Source organism: Hypanus sabinus, chromosome 4, assembly GCF_030144855.1.
Source record: "Hypanus sabinus isolate sHypSab1 chromosome 4, sHypSab1.hap1, whole genome shotgun sequence".
Lineage (NCBI taxonomy): Eukaryota > Metazoa > Chordata > Chondrichthyes > Myliobatiformes > Dasyatidae > Hypanus > Hypanus sabinus.
In genome coordinates this window covers 115,858,343-115,875,257 of record NC_082709.1, presented here as the reverse complement: position 1 = coordinate 115,875,257, position 16,915 = coordinate 115,858,343, and the positions used below count along the sequence as shown (strand labels likewise).

At 41.2% G+C, this 16,915-nt stretch overlaps 1 protein-coding gene across 1 annotated transcript in view; it reads left to right on the top strand.

Moving 5' to 3' along the window:
* Positions 1–13,554: 13,554 nt before the first annotated feature.
* The window catches only part of sh3kbp1 (SH3-domain kinase binding protein 1), a 233,277-nt gene continuing 229,916 nt past the window's right edge, over positions 13,555–16,915 (top strand). Inside the window, exon 1 of the mRNA XM_059967967.1 lies at positions 13,555–13,821. Within this exon, the coding sequence (XP_059823950.1) occupies positions 13,818–13,821 (4 nt within the window). The 5' untranslated portion in view covers positions 13,555–13,817. The remainder of the gene's footprint in view (positions 13,822–16,915) is intronic.

The window sequence follows — 16,915 nt, the reverse complement described above, 5'->3', positions numbered from 1 at the left end:
TTGGTAAGGAGTGCTTTCTGACAGTAATTTTAAAAAAAACACCCCCTCGTGTTGAACACCTTCTGCCAGGCTGAGAAAGCTTGGGAAAATTACTATGATGAAGCTTATCTGCTAAAGTCATCAGAAATAACTAACACCCCAAAATTCATCAGCTGAAGTTCGGCCAAGGTTTTATGAAGCTTATGTTAATTATTTTAATTTCAGGTGTTCAATCAAGTAATTGGTGCTTTGTTGATAACAAGGTTTCTTGGTTTTACGAAGTCTTAATCATTTGTTTGATTAAGTAACTGGCGCCTTGTTATCTTTCAAACTATGCAAAACATGCAGGCAGACTGCATCCATTTTCTCTTTTGCTGTTTTCTGCCTTTATATGGGTCCTCTAAAGTTACTTTTTCGCAGCTCTTTTTAAACAATACGTTATATTCTCTCAGTGTTATTTTGATTTTTACCTTCCTTTTAGTAATTTGACTGAAAGTAATTATGTAGGGTGTACATGTAGCAATTACCGAGGAATGAAACTATAGGGTGTTTTGCTTTACCTTAAATTCACTCAGATTTTTCTTATCTTTTGATTATTTATATACCTTTTGGTCTTTTACTGTTTTTCAATAGTATACAATATTCTATATTTCTTATTGCTGGTTTTTGGTTTTTTCATTATTTTGCTACTTTATCCTTTTTTTTCTCCCTTGAATGCCTTAAATTAGTCATGTAGGAAGCTATCTAAACCGCTTCCCTTTTTAATTATCTATTTGTTTCTTTACTCTTTTTTTGCACCTGCGAGTATATGCTGTTTTACTTACTGATTTTCCTTATTTGATTTTCCTTATCTGTCTTTCCTTTTTTACCGAGACTAATACTTATATTTTCCCATGGTTTTTTTTTGTAATTAGCAAACTTATTTACTTTGATATATATATATATTTACAATTATTTATTCAGCACAGCTATATATATATATTTTCTGGAGCCACCGGAGTTTTGGGTTGGGAGTGTTAGAATTAGTCTTCAGCCTCCCTTGGCTGATTTCTCTCTTTGGGGGGATGGAGGGGGGAAATGGGTTCTTCTATAAAGCTGATTGGATGTTTTTACTGTTTTATTTATTCACTATCTACATGTCTGTGATTACCTTTTATACATTACTAAAGGATACTTGATGGATTCTTTTATTAATATACTCCGTTTTAATGCGAAAGGTCTAAATAACCCTGTTAAACGAAATAAGATTTTCTCTTATATCCGGAAACTTAAAACTCATATAATCTTTCTCCAAGAAATCTATATTTGTAAAGATGATATTTCACATTCTTTCAAAGGATGGAAGGGTGTACATTTTCACTCACCCTCTCAATCTAGCTCGAGAGGTGTCTCTATCCTGTTTGATCAGAATGTATCCTTTACTCAACATAATGTAATTTCTGATATAAATGGGTGCTTTGTTATTGTTTCGGGTAGTCTTGAGAATAAACTAATTGTATTTGCGAATGTATATGCTCCAAATACAGATGACTTCTTGTTCTTTGAACGTCTTTTCACTTTTCTGCCCGATTTGAATTGGTATTCCTTAGTGATGGGTGGAGATTTTAATTTTTGGCTTGACCCTATATTAGACCGCTCTTCAAGTAAAACCCCTGTCACTAATAAATCAGTCCTACTTTTTAAATCTTTTTTACCTCAATGTGGTATTCTTGATGTGTGGTGTTTTTTACACCCCCAAGAAAAGGAATATTCATATTTCTCTCAGGTTCATCATATGTACTCTCAGATTGATTATTTTTTTATAGATAGAAACTTGCTTCCACTGGTATGATCCTGTGATTATAAGGAGATTGCTTTGTCTGATCATGCACCTGTGCTTCTGGCTTTAAGATTACCTGTTTACGCGATACCAAATAGAAGTTGGCGTTTTAACTTATCATTGTTGTCTGATAAAAATTTTCTAAAGTTTTTGGAAAACCATATTACTTTTTTCTTTAAAGAAAATTTTAAAGGAGATACCACTTGTAATATAGTCTGGGATACTTTTAAAGCATATATTTGTGGAGAAGTTATCTCTTACTCTACCTATATAAAGAAAAATGCTGACAAAGAAAGGTCTGACCTAGCAGCGATATTAAAAGATCTTGATCGAGGTTTTATGAAGATTAAGCATAAGCTCCCAACTTCTGCATTCAATACCTGCTAATGAAGAACAGTGTCTTTCTAACTGTTAAGTTATTTGGTAACTCCACAAAAACTAAAATTAATTGAAACAAAATCAAGGGAGCCTAAGAGCTGCATGCAAACTTCAGTTTTATTTTAAGCAAGGCACACACTTATGGTGTCATGGTGTAATGATGCACACATGGCATAGTGGCGTAATGATACTGCTGGTGGGGGGGAGGGGAGGGGAGGGGAGGGGAGGGTAAAAATGACCCATCATGGCATGGCATGGCAGCAGAAGCCAGGCTGGTGGCACTTTGGCCAGCTCTGAGGTTCAACAGTGAAGGGTAAAGTCAGGCAGTCCAGTAGTTATAAGGGACTCAATAGTTAGGGGGACAGAAGGAGATTCTGAGGCCACAAAAGAGATACTAAGATGGTGTATTGCTTCTTGGGTGCTAGGGTCCAGAATGCATTGGAGTGGTACAGGATATCCTTAAGGGGGGGTGAACAACTAGAGGTCGTGGTGCATATTAGCACCAATGACATAGGCAGAAAAGGGGAAGAGGTCCTACACAGTGAGTATATAGAGTTAGAAAGCGGCTGAGGAGAAGGACCTCAAAGGTAGTAATCTCAAGCCACAGGCAAGGTCCTGGAAGACTAGCAAGTGGCTAATGTTGTACCTCTATTAAAGAATGGAACAGGGAAAATCCTGGGAACTATAAGCTGATGAGTCACATGTCAGCTGTAGGAAAATTGCCGGAGAAAATTCTTAGGGATAGGATATATGAGCATTTGGAAACCCATCACCCAGTTAGAAAGAGCTAGCATAGCTTTGTGTGCAGGGCAGGTCATGTTTTACCAACTTGATTGAGCTTTTTGGCAGGGTGATGAGAGTAGGACAGGTGGATGTTGCCTACATGGATTTGACAAAGTCCCACATGGGAGGCAAATCCAGACAATTAAGATGCATGGGATCTGTGGCAATTTGGCTGTTTGGATTCATAACTGGCTTGCACATTGAAGACAGTGTGTAGTGGTTAAAGGAACGTATTCATGCTGGAGGTCTGTAATTAGTGGTGTTTTGCAAGGATCTGCACTGGGACCTCTGCTGTTTGTAATGTATATAAATGACCTGGATCAAAATGTAGATGGGTGGGTTAGAAGTTTGTGGATGATACCAAGACTGGTAGAGTTGTGGACAATGTAGAAGACCAGCAAGGAATAAAGTACAATATACTGTTGATCAGTTACAGATATGGGCAAAGAAATGGCAGGCGGAGTTTAACCCAGATAAACGTGAGGTGTTGCATCTTGGTAGGGCAAATGTAAGGAGACAGTACACTGAAGTCAAGACTCTTAACAGTGTTGCTGAGCAAGGAGATCTTGGGATCCAAGTTCAAAGCTCCTTGAAAGTGGCTACACAGGTCAATGAGCTTTTTTATGAAGGTTTATAGAATGCTTGCTTTTATTAGTTGTGACATAGAGTTCAAAAGTGAAGAGGTTATGTTGCAACTTTATAAAACTCTTGCTAGGCCACATCTGGAGTATTATGTAGTTTTTGTCACCCTAGTACAGGATGTTGAGGCTTTGGAGAGAGTGCAACAGAGGTTTACCAGGATGCTGCCTGGTTTAATAGCCATATGCTATCATGAGAGGCTGGATAAACTTGGGTTGCACTCTCTGGAATGGCCGAGGCTGAGGGGAGATTTGATAAGAGAGGCAAAGATAGAGTAGACAGGGAGTATCTGTTTCCTAGAGTTGACATGTCTAATACCAGAGGGCATGCATTGAAAGTGAGAGGGGATAGGTTCAAGGGGGATGTGAGGGTTAAGTTTGTTACTCAGAGTGGTGGATACCTGGAGTGCACTGCCTGGTATGGTGGTAGAGGCAAATACATTAGAGGCTTTTAAGAGACATATAGATAGGCATTTGGATATAAGGAAGATGAACATTGTGTAGGTAGGAGGGAATAGTATTTGGGTGCTTTTGATTTGATTTTTAGCTGGTTCGGCATTACCTTGTGGGCCAAATGGCCTGTTCCTGTGCTGTACTTTTCTATGTTCTAATGCCATGTGCTATACACGTACTACAAATATACATGTAGGCTATAAATAATACAACTGCTATATAGACATCCACAGAATAGTAAATTTTAAATTGCCATTTGGGCCTGAAGATTTAATCGCTATGGAGGATTCTGTACTCTTGTGGCATAATGTCTTTCCTGACAAGGGAAGGGTCACTCTGCTTGGCAGATGAGACTTGTGGCTGTGAAACAATCTCAGGTTTCGGGACCCCCTCTTTGGTGGTGGTAGGAGCTGACTCTGGGATTATAGGAAGTGGTTCTGACAGCTCTAGACAACTTTCAACTCTGCTCTCCTCAGCTGATCAGTTATATCAGACTCAATCTCCACTATGTAGGAGAGTGGTCCAGTTCTGTCCTTAATCTTTTCAAGTATCCACTTTTGATCACCTCTGTAAATCCCTCACCAGGACTGCTTGTTCAGGAGTGAAACGTCAAATCTTGGTTGAGGAGCCTTTAATTTGCCTCAGCTGTTTGCCCTGCATACTCCTTCTGAGATCAGATTTGAGGAGCTCCAAGTGTAAACACAATGGAGAACCCTGGAACAGCATAGTTGGTTGTGGAGTGTGTTGCACCGTAATATGCAAAGAAGAAATTGGTGAGCTTCTGATTCAGTGTTAGTGTTATGTGTTCAGCTGACATTGCTTGCAGAGTATTCTTTTGACTCTGCACGAAATTTTCTACCGAGCCATTTGTAGCTCGGTGGTATGACACCTATGCAATATGTCTTATTCCATTCATTTTCAGGAATGACTGAAACTGTTCTGCAATAAACTGTGGTCCATTATCACACTCGAACTGTTCTGGAACACCAGTCCATGAGAAGAGGCTTTGCAACACATCAACAGTGTGTGAGGCTCTAGTAGAGGCTTTTGGGAACACTTTTGGCCACTTTGTAGCTGCATTCACTACTATCAAGAAACTTGTGCCAATGAACGGTCTGGCAAAGTCCACATGAACCCTCTGCTCAGGCAATGCAGGCCATTCCCAGGGATGGAGAGGTGCTAGCTGCTCTTGGCATCTTCTGGACATACTGGTTTCAGTGCATGGCAAATTACTTGAACTGTTGATCTATCCTAGGCCACCAGACAAAGCTTTGAGCCAATGCTTTCATTTTCATCACTCCTAGATGACCAGCATATATCTTCTCCAACACTTTAACTCTCAGCTTGGATAGTACAACAACTCTCAATCCCCACATAAGGCAATTCCCATAAATGACAATTTCATCATTCTGGTGCTGGTAAAAATGGGGGAACTAGAGTTTCTACTGCACATTCTAGCCATTTTTGGGTAGCTATGAGGACCCAAGACAGTGTGGGGTCTTTTCTCATTTCCTGTTGTATAATCTCTGTCCAAATAGGGAGACTTTTGATTTGCATTTGGGAGAATGCATCATTCTCTTTTTTGGACATGCTTTAGGTATTCCCTTTTTCAAGGGAAACAGGACAAACCATCAGCATTTCCATGATTAGCTGTCCCCTCAAAATAGATCTTATAATTGTGTCCTCCAAGAAACAGACCCCATCCTTACATTAATTCTACTGCTGTTGGTGGAACACCTTTCTGTGGGCAGAAAATTGACACCAATGCCTAATGACCAGTAATGGGTAAACTCTCTCCCATACAAGTACTGATCGAAACATTTTACACCCCAAGCCAGACTCATGGCCTCTCTGTCAGTTTCCATATTTTTTCTCTGCAGTGGGAAGGGAATGTGATGCAAGGACTAAGGGGAGTTCACTTCCATCACTCACAACATGTGATATGACTGCTCCTATACAGTAAAGTTTGGCATCACAATCAAGCGTCACTGGATGATGTGGATCATAATGTGTGACTACAATTTCTAACATCACCATTTCCTTTAGCTTTTGGAAAGGCACCTCACACTGCCTTGTCTATTGCCATTCCTTCCTGACATGTAGTAACGAGTTCAAGAGGTGGAGCACAGTAACCAGGCTTGGCAGGAATCTGTTATTAGTAATTTACAAATCCTAAAAAGGACCACAACTGTGACATGTGCTTTGGTCTTGGCTTATTTACCACTGCTTAAATTTTCTCAGCACATGTGTAATCCTTGTGCATCAATGGTGTGACCACAGTAAGTGATGCCTAGTTTAAAGAATTCACACTTGCTGCATTGTGTGCATCGTTAGATCCTAAAATGCCATTCCCTTCTATCAATTCCTCCAGCTCAGTCGCATCTGCTCTCAGGAGAGGCTTTTCATTCTAGAATGAATTCTAGAATCCTCCACCATCAATGCTGCCCTCAACCGCATCTCTTCCATTTCACATGTCTGCTCTTACCCTAGCACCCTACCAGGGATAGGGTTCCTCTTGTCCTCACCTACCATGCCACCAGCCTTCACGTCCAGCACATAATTCTCCTGAATTTCCACCATCTCCAATGGGATCCCATCACCAAGCACATCTTTCCCTCCTCTCCCACCCCCATTTTCTGCTTTTCGCAGAGATTGTTCCCAACACAACTCCCTTGTCCATTCATCCCTCCCCACTGATCTCCCCTGGCACTTATCCTTGCAAACGGAACAAGTACTACACCTTCTCCCTCACTACCATTCAGGACCCCACATTCCTTCTAGGTGAGGTGACACTTCACCTGTGAGTCTGTTGGGGTCATGTACTGTCTCCAATGCTTCAGGTGTGGCCTCCTGTATGTCGGTGAGACCCGATGTAGATTGGAAGACTGTTTTACTGATCACCTATGCACCATTCACCAGAAGAAGCGGGATCTCTAAGTAGCCATCCATTTTAATTTCACTTCCCATTCCCATTCTGACGTCAATCTATGGCCTCCTCTACTGTTGTGATGAGGCCGCAATCAGGTTGGAGGAACACATTTTATATTCTGTCTCCAACCCGATGGCATAAACATCGACTTCTTGAACTTTCGGTAATGCCACCCTGCCCCTTTTTCACCATTCCCCGTCCCCTTTATCTTCTCTCACCTTATCTCCTTGCCTGCCCATTACCACTCTCTGGTGCTCGTCCCCCCTTTTCTTTCTTCCATTGCCTTCTGTCCCCTCCTATCAAGCTCCCTCTTCTCCAGCCCTCTTTCACCAATCAACTTCCCAGCTCTTTACTTCAGTCCTCCCCCTCCTGGTTTCACCTATCATCTTGTGTTTCTCCCTCCCCTCCCCCATCTTTTCAATCTATTCCTCCTCTTTTTTTTCTCCAGTCCTGCTAAAGGGTCTCGGCTCCAAACATCAATTGTACTTTTTTTTATATAGATGCTGCCTGGCCTGCTGAGTTCCTCCAGCAATTTTTGTGTGTTGCTCAATGCTTTAAGAACAAAATCTGACCTTCTTCGGATTTCCAAACAGTCCATGGACCCATGAACACTACCTCACTATTCCTCTTTTGCACAATTTATTTCCTATTGTAACTTATAATAATTTTAAAAGGTTTCACCTAAAAACAACAAATTTGATGGCACATGTTAGTGATAACAAACCAGATTCTGACTCTCTGTTCCTTGGTACACCCTAAGACTCTTCTATTCATGGTGTATGCTCTCGCCTCATTAGTGCCTTCAAGATCGATCACCTTATATTTGTCTGGCTTAAGTTCCAATCGCTTATTTTTCTCCCGCCTATTCACCAAACACTGATCTTGTCAGTGACAACATTTAAGAAGTGTTTCAATAAACACACAAATAGTTCTGGCATAGAGAGCCATGCACCTGGGCAATGGGGTTAATACAAAAGTACAACAAACAATAGGGAGGCAATAAAGTGGAAAAAGGAGCAGTGGCAATAGATGAAAGACAGAAGTTCCCTGACACCTTGACCACTGAAGAAGGTTGATGAATTAAGGTATGTAACACCACAGAAAACAATAGGAACGCACTTCTGTGAAATCTTAAAACAGCAACATTGGCAAAATAGAAACAGCAGTGATGGGTCGACTGAACTCAGTATTAGTTGAGAAAAGGAAAATGAAATTTTAGGTAAACTTTGCAGATCTGTGACCAGACATGGATATGGTGAAAACAGAAATTTTTAAAAAAGCGAGCATAATTTCAGTTGCATATGGGCTAAGGAAGGAAGATGACAAAATGTATAACAGGTATGGAATTAAATTATGTTGGATTGAAAGTTTAGCTCAACATATGACACTAAATGCAAAGAAATTCTAATCCAGACTGTTAACAAAAACCAGGAAGGAACAGTTATGACAGAAACAAAGACTCTACTAATCTTCACCACAAATCTTACCTCATCCAGGACTGGCTTCAGACAAGTCATCTGACAACACAGGGGTAGCAGATAGAGAACAAGAGTTGGTACTCGGGTACAGTTGTGTCTGATCTCTTTACAAGAGAAACCTGAAAGAGTGTTTCTTAGTAAATTTACAGAGGGAATCTTGCAGAAGCAAAAGGAATCCAGGGCAGATCTACACAAGGCTTCTGTGGGAATGACAAAGGTGTACGCAGTCATTTTCCCGTTATGATTGTAAAGAGTGACCTGGCTGTCCATTCTGTGCATCATTTGTACTTAGAACCATGTTATTCATTGTGATGATTTTTGACTGTTTGCAATCAATAGCTTTATTTCCTATTTTTGCAAGGAGAAGTTCTCAGTGATTATCATAACATTGCCAGTGAGGCAGCAATATCCACCTCTGCACTGCTGTGAAGTTATTTGGTCCCATAGCCTTTGATAGATCCAGTGCTCGTTTTTTATAGCATGTGCTATAACTGAATTGGCTAAAAAAGAGATTCTGTCGGTGGGTATCACAGTAGGGAGTGAAGATGGGCACTTGAGCACTTTTGGCTAAACACTAAACACTTTTAACTAAATACTCCAGCCTTGTCTTTGGCCCTTACATGCTGGATTGCGCCTTTGATGAGGTTGGGGATTCTCTCAGAGCATCCTCCTCATGTTAGCTGTTTAATTGCCTGTTTTCATTCACGGCTGGATGTGGAAGGACTGCAGAACTCTGATCTGATCATTTGGTATTGGAATTGCCTAACTCTATCTATTGTACAGAGCATTTTTAAATCTAGTCCTGTGCTGCTGCTTTGCTGGACAATACAAATACCTATATCAGGACACTGCTTATTGACTGACTACAGCTCAGTGTTTAACACCACTCCTACAGTTCTCATTGAAAAACTCCAGAACCTGAGCTCTGTCACTCCTTTTCAACAACTGGAACCTTCCTAGCTGGAAGACCATTATCTGTGCAGATTGGAAATACCATCTCCACCTTGCTGACAATCAACACTGGCACACCTCAGGGATGTGTGCTTAGCCCACTGCTCCACTCTCTCTCTACACTCATAACTGTGTGGCTAGGTACTGCTTAAATGCCACCTATAAATTTGCTGTTGTTACCATTATTGTTGGCAGAATTTCAGATGGTGACGAGAAGGCATACAAGATTTATCAGCTAGTTGAGTGGTGTCACAGCAACAACCTTGCCCTCAATGTCGGTAAGATCAAAGAACCGATTGTGGATTTCAGAAAGGGTAAGACGAGGGACCACACACACACACACCAGTCCTAGTAGAGGGATCAGAACTGGAAAAAAATGAGCAACTTCAAGTTCCTGGATGTCAATATCTCTGAGGATCTATCCTGGGCTCAACATATCAATGTAGCTACAAAGAAGGCATGCCAGCAACTATACTTCATTAGGAGTATGAGGAGATTTGACATGTCACTAAAATGCTCACAAATTTCTGCAGATGTACTGTGGAGAGCATTCTAACTGACTGCATCACCATCTGGTATGGGGGGGGGGGATGCTACTGCACAGGATCGAAATAAGCTGCAGAGAACTTCAAACTTCGTTGGCTCCATCATGGCCACTAGCCTCTGTAGTATCCAACATCATTAAGGACCCCCATCACCTAGGTTATACCTTGCTTTCATTGCTACCATCAGAAAGGTGGTACAGTAGCTCGAAGGCACACACTCAAAGATTCAGGAACAACTTCTTCCCTGCTGCCATCCAATTTCTGATTGGATACTGTATTGAACCCATGAACACTAGCTCACTATTTTTTAATTCCTGTTTTTGCACTACTTACTTAACAACCTAATATATGTATACTTACAGTAATTCACCATTTTTTCCTATTATTATGTATTACATTGTACTGCTGCCACAAAGACAATGAATTTCAAAAATATGCTGGTGATTATTAAACCTGATTCTGAGGCACCTCATTTTTAGGTATAAGATGGGTTGCTCCCAGCATGCCCTTTTGCACTCAGTATCCTTCGGCCCATGATGTACCAACGTTTTAACCTACTCCATAATTAGTCTAACCCTTTCCTCCTATATAGCTTTTAACCCTCCATTTTTCTTTCATCCATATACCAAATTTAAGAGTTCCTTAAACGTCCTAATGAATAGGATTATGGATGAGCTTTTATCTTAATTGTAAACATAGAATTGGGGTAGCTGGATCTTGAGGGTACGTATGTGATATTGTACATTTCTGCTGCTGCTGTTCATCTACAACATTATATGGATACCCTACTTTAAATTGCTAGATTTGTTCTGAATCTCTCCCATTTAGCATGATTGGAATATCATACAAAATGGTACAAAATCATACAAAATCTATGATGTAAATTTGGGATATTGTCTTCACAAAGACTGTCTGGTTGGGGTCATTTCTGTCAAAGCTGTTGTTGACATATGCACCTGCTACAGATAGAACCATAGAACATTACAGCCCAGAAACAGGCCTTTTGGTCCTTCTTGGCTGTGCTGAACCATTTTTCTGCCTAGTCCCACTGACCTGTACCTGGACCATATCCCTCCATACGCCTCTCATCCATGTACCTGTCCAGTTTTTTCTTAAAAGTGAGCCTGCATTTACCAGTTCATCTGGCAGCTCATTCCACACTCCCACCACTCTCTGTGTGAAGAAGCCCGCTCAATGTTAACTTTAAACTTTTCCCCCTTCACCCTTAACCCATGTCCTCTGGTTTTTTTCTCCCCTAACCTCAGTGGAAAAAGCCTGCTTGCATTCACTCTATTTATACCCATCATAATTTTATACACCTCTATCAAATCTCCCCTCATTCTTCTACAGTCCGGGGAATAAAGTCCTAACCTATTCAGCCTTTCTCTGTAACTCAGTTTCTTAAGTCCTGGCAACATCCTTGTAAACCTTCTCTGCACTCTTTCAACCTTATTAATATCCTTCCTGTAATTGTGACCAAAACTGCACACAATACTCCAAATTCCGCCTCACCAATGCCTTATACAACACCATAACATTCCAACTCTTATACTCAATACTTTGATTTATAAAGGCCAATGTACCAAAAGCTCTCTTTATTACTCTATCTACCTGTGACACCACTTTTAGGGAATTTTGTATCTGTATTCCCAGATCCTTCAGTTCTACTGCACTCCTCAGTGCCCTACCATTTACTTTGTATGTTCTACCTTGGTTTTTCCTTCCAAAGTGCAATACCTAACACTTGTCTGTATTAAACTCTATCTGCCATTTTTCAGCCCATTTTTCCAGCTGGTCCAAATCCCTCTGCAAGCTTTGAAAATCTTCCTCTCTGTCCACTACACCTCCAATCTTTGTATCATCAGCTAATTTGCTGATCCAGTTTACCACATTATCATTCAGATCGATGTAGATGACAAATAACAATGGACCCAGCACTGATCCCTGTGGCACACCACTAGTCACAGACCTCCACTCAGAGAAGCAATAAATTGATGAAGACAAGGGAATAATGAATAAACTCTTCTTGGGCTTCAAACTGGGTACAGGTATTGATAACAACCGACGTTTCGATGACAAACTCTGCCTTCTTCATTAGGGTCGTTTGTCATAAAAAAAATCAGTTGTAATCAATACCTGTACTTGGCCTGAAGCCCGAGAAGAGTTTATTCGCCATACATGTCGGGAAAGCACTAGATCCTTTTACACAAGGACATAAATTTATCTGGTGTTACTTCACTCACTACCACTGCTTCACTCTTGCAGCTCTGCTTCTTAAGGGGCTGGACATTAAATTTTCCAGAGTAGATTCTCTGCTTTTGCTACTTTCAATGGCTTTTCCAATTTTGTTCAGCATAAAAGATCACTGATTATCAGCTGAAAAAGGGCATTTGGTAGTAATCAGAATGCTTTTTGCCCACATTTGACCTGATGCAATATGTCTCTCTCTCTCTCTCCTCATCGCCACCCCCCCCACCCCCAACCCAATACTGTACAGTTGTCTCAGGCAAGTCAGCCCTGCTAACAAACAAGATGGACCCAGAAATTGTGATGGAGAAGTCTGGTACATTTCTTTTAAGGTATGATTCTGCGAGTACAACCAAATCAGGCTGTTGCTTGACTGTTCTCTAACTTAGATGCCCAATCCCTAAAGATTCCAGTTATCTTGTGTCACTCCCCATTAAAATTCTTCAACTGGAAGGCAATTTTAAAAAGTTTTTCTAAGATTATGTTGGGGATATTGTTCATTAGTCTTTATTGTGTAAATTGCAATTTGACATCATAAGCACCCACTAATCCATTTGAAACTATCCTGTGAATAGTAACTACAATTAGTTTTTACTAATTTTAATGCCAGATTGATATTTTTAATAACTTATTAAGGGATCAGGAAAAAATATTGGCACACTGTAAAAATACTGGCCTGATCCTATCAACGAACAAACTTGAGAGCTAAAATTGCCTATCATTAAAGCAAATATAGAAATTCTTGCCTAAACATCATGGCTTATTCGAGGAAATATAAGAGACTACAGATGCTGGAACCTGGAGCAACGAACACTAAGTGCTGGAGGAGCTTTGCGGCTCAAACAGATCCGTGGAAGGAAATGGACAGTCATAATTTTGAGACAAGATCCCTTATAGGGACCATCTTGGATGCGGGTCGGAGCACTCAAACCACTACAATCTCCAAAGTGCCAGAAACAAAACGCAAATATGAGTAGTTATGAAGGCTCCCGGCCCAAAAGTCCACTCTTTAATTCCTTTCCATAGACCATGCCTGACCTGCATTTTGCATATATTACTCTGGATTTCCAGCATCTGCTGAATCTCTTGTATTTATATTTTGAAAGCTCCCAGGTTTCCCCCTCAGTGCGATGGGGCAACTTTTTTTTTCTGACTGTGGGAGACGCCCGGGCAGCCCCACTAACCGCAGCTCTTAAAGTCTACCCTCCACCTCAGCATCCAGGTACCAAACAAAATGGCAGCCACGACACCGTTCCCGCACGGAAGGCTCGACAACCAGTCACCATGGATACCACCGACCGAAATATCGCGATATCTATTGTCATCAGCCAGCGGTCCTGCCCACTTCCTCCAGGCCTCCCCCCCCCCCCACCTCCCTCCCTCCTTCCTTCCTTCCCTCCCTCCCTCAGCCACCAACACAAATCTGTCCGCCGGTGAGTGCACGCGCAGCCGCCCGCCACCGGACCACTTGAGTGACTAGCGAACGAAGATGTCCGAAGCGGTACTGGTGCTGGAGTGAGGTGTCAACAAACCGAGGGGAGGTGGGCCAGCGTCTCCTCTTCGTCCAGCTCGAGTTCGGGGGGTGATCGGCAGCCCGGGTGCAGACAGGAGACATAAATGGGTGAGTGAGCGGGAGTGGGAGAGCTGGAGCGGCGTACCAGCCGGAGCAAGACGGCGAACCTGGGGCTGGGTGCCTGCGGTCTCCCACTACCATCCCCACCCCGTCCTGCCGGCGCGTGCATTCGCGCGCCCCCGCCTGACACGTTTGCAGCGGTGAGCACACCGCAGCTCTGTCCCATCTGCATCCTCCCTGTGCCCAGCCCTGGCCACTTTTAATGGGTATCCCTGTACAGCAAGCCCTGACGCTTCACTTCATCCCTGATCACTGTCTCAGTGAGGTCACTCCGAGCCAGTACACTGACACGGCGCGGGTGTCTCGCCAGAGTGCGTACCGTGAAAGAGGGCGGATTTTTGAGATAGTTGAAGCTTTGCACGTAACTGCTAAGTACAATGGAGCGTTTGCACAGCTGAGAAACTCGTCTGCTGTTCGAAAGCATTTTGCATGACATCTGCAATGATTTTTTACGAAAATATCGTCTGTGCAATGCTGTACAGTAACTCGAATTTTGCAACCTTCCCTTCCCTACTCTTTTGTTGCTGATTTATATATTTTTTCTGCTTTGATAAACAGTTTCCGCTTGCAATCTGGAGGAAGCCTTGTTCTAACTTGGGCGATGTCTCTGTGCCAAGCAGTATTTTGGTCCTAGTACAGCGCAGTGCTCAATAAATTTAATCAGGACTGGTTTAGTGTATTACTCCTATAAGTATATAGTCTCAGTTAAATAATTCAAAGGAAGGGATTGCCAGTGATTACAATGATTAATAGATCCACATTTGATACTGTGCAATCGACAAATGTTCTTAACTATAGATCATTTAGTGGATCTTTGCTTCTGTAAGCAGCTTGTAAATTAAATGTGTATTCTTCAAATTTATATGCATTATTCCACGTTGACATTCCATCAGTGAGAGCATTTCCTTCTTTTGGATAATGCAACTTTTAGTTAAGATGCTATATCAAAATGAAGTCTCCCCTTTTAAATGGACACAAGGAGTTTGTCCCATTATTTAACCCACAAAATATTTTGTTGATAGTAGTGTTTCTGAATGTCCAGTGATTGTGTAAGTAATTTGTTAAAGGAAGATGGATGAGTCATGGAGAAATATATCAAGGAAACTGGGTCACTGAGTCCATGCCAATTACCAGCCACCCAATCATATTGTGCAGCCATTAATCCCATATTTTATTCTCCCCATGTTTTCATCAAGTCCCCTCAAATTATATCACTCGCTCACACACTGGGGGAAATTTACAGTAGCCAAATAACCTACTAACCCACATGACTTTGGGATCCTTCTTTAAGAAGTGTGTACGCTGTGACCACGTGGGTTTTCTCCAGGTGCTGTGATTTTCTCCTACATTCCAAAGACGTATGGTCAGTGGGGTGAATGGTCACATGATTGTAATCAGGTAGCATAGCCTCATTGGGTCGGAAGGCTCTGTTACTGTAAGGTATTTCTAAATAAAATGGAAAATTAAATCTGGAGGAATCCTGTATCTCTGACACTGTGAGGCAGTGATTCTACCATCAGTACCATTGTGCTGCCCATTATTTAATCAGTTTTGTAGAAAATTGCTTGTTTTTTTTTATTGACCAATTCCATAAGACCAATAATTTTTATTCTATAGCTGTGTGCAAATTAATACACTTCCATGGCTATACTCGCCAATACAGTTAAAATTGTTAGCATTCATTACTGTGATTTGGTGAAGATTTTGACATAAATTTTCTAAACTCAGAGGTAGTTAAGTGACACCCAACTTGTCTATCGTTAATCTTGTGAGAATTTATGTGCTATACTTTTCTATTTTGTTAGTTCATGGTATTCCATAACATTTCTCACTTTGTAGTTTGGGTGAATTAAAGAAATTTCTTAACTGCAAAGAACAGGATTGCCCACAAATTTATTGAAGGAACATTCCTTGTAAAGGGTTATTCAACTAGTACCTATTTCTGAAAAGAAAACAAATATTCCTTATTTTTCTGTAGTTGGGCAACAAACAGTGTTGGGATATATACAATAGATGACCAATTTTTCCCAAAAGCAAAAACTTAAAATATGTATTTTAGCTTCTTTTTGTTAGTTATAGCTCATTAGCAAAATTTATTTCAGTAACTGTTTTTGCCATGACAACCTGGCAAGCATTAATGTGGGCTGGTGAGTAGATTTTACTATGTTTGCTTTTTTCATTTAACCATATCACATATTTACACTTTGCTTATACATTGGTCCAGAACATACTGGTTCAAGTTTTCCTCTAAGGCTATGTCCACACTAGACTGGATAAATCCATAACCGAAGCCTTTTCTCTTCGTTTTGACCTTCCGGCCACACTGAAACGGTGTTTTCCTCCCCCGAAAATGGAGCTTTTCTAGAACGCCCTCCAGAGTGTGTAAATTTGAAAACGCTGATTGGGCAGAGTAGTGTGGATGGGGTAACTGGAGATTTTTTAAAATGTCGTCATGACGTGCCAGAACAGATGGTGGCGGCATCGCGGCATTTCATTGTTTTCTTGAATGCACCCCCCACACACAACCTAACAATTTCAGTAACAGACGGCAATGAGACTGAAGCCAGAAGAGTTAGAAATGTACTCACCAAATACTTTGACCCATAACTTACTGAATAAATAAGTATACTGTACTCATTTTGCCCTGTTTTCTGTCCTTGCTTGTATGAAGGTTGTTTACCTATTTATGCAAGTACTCTTCTGACAATAAATGTGTAACAGCCTAATGTAATATTGTATGGAAATATAAGATGACGCTGATGCAGATAAGTTTTATACATTTAACAAGGTGCTTTAATAATGCAACAGAGTCAGTTTTTCAACGTTCGTCATCAGCCGGGTCATACTGTCTGTGAACTCCCTGTCGGTTGCTTCCATATGCTCCGGTATTTAGTTTTAAGTCCTGTGTGAGAGCCAACAGCTGTCCGTCGTTTGGCAATTTTCTTTTAAGTTTTTCTAGTCTGTAACTGCACAACTATGCACTTTTACAGCGAGATTCAGCACCAAACATGTCGCTTGTTTTCTGTAGATGTGTCCTGCGCATGCCCAGTAAGAGGAGATTCGCCCAAATACCTGTTTTAAT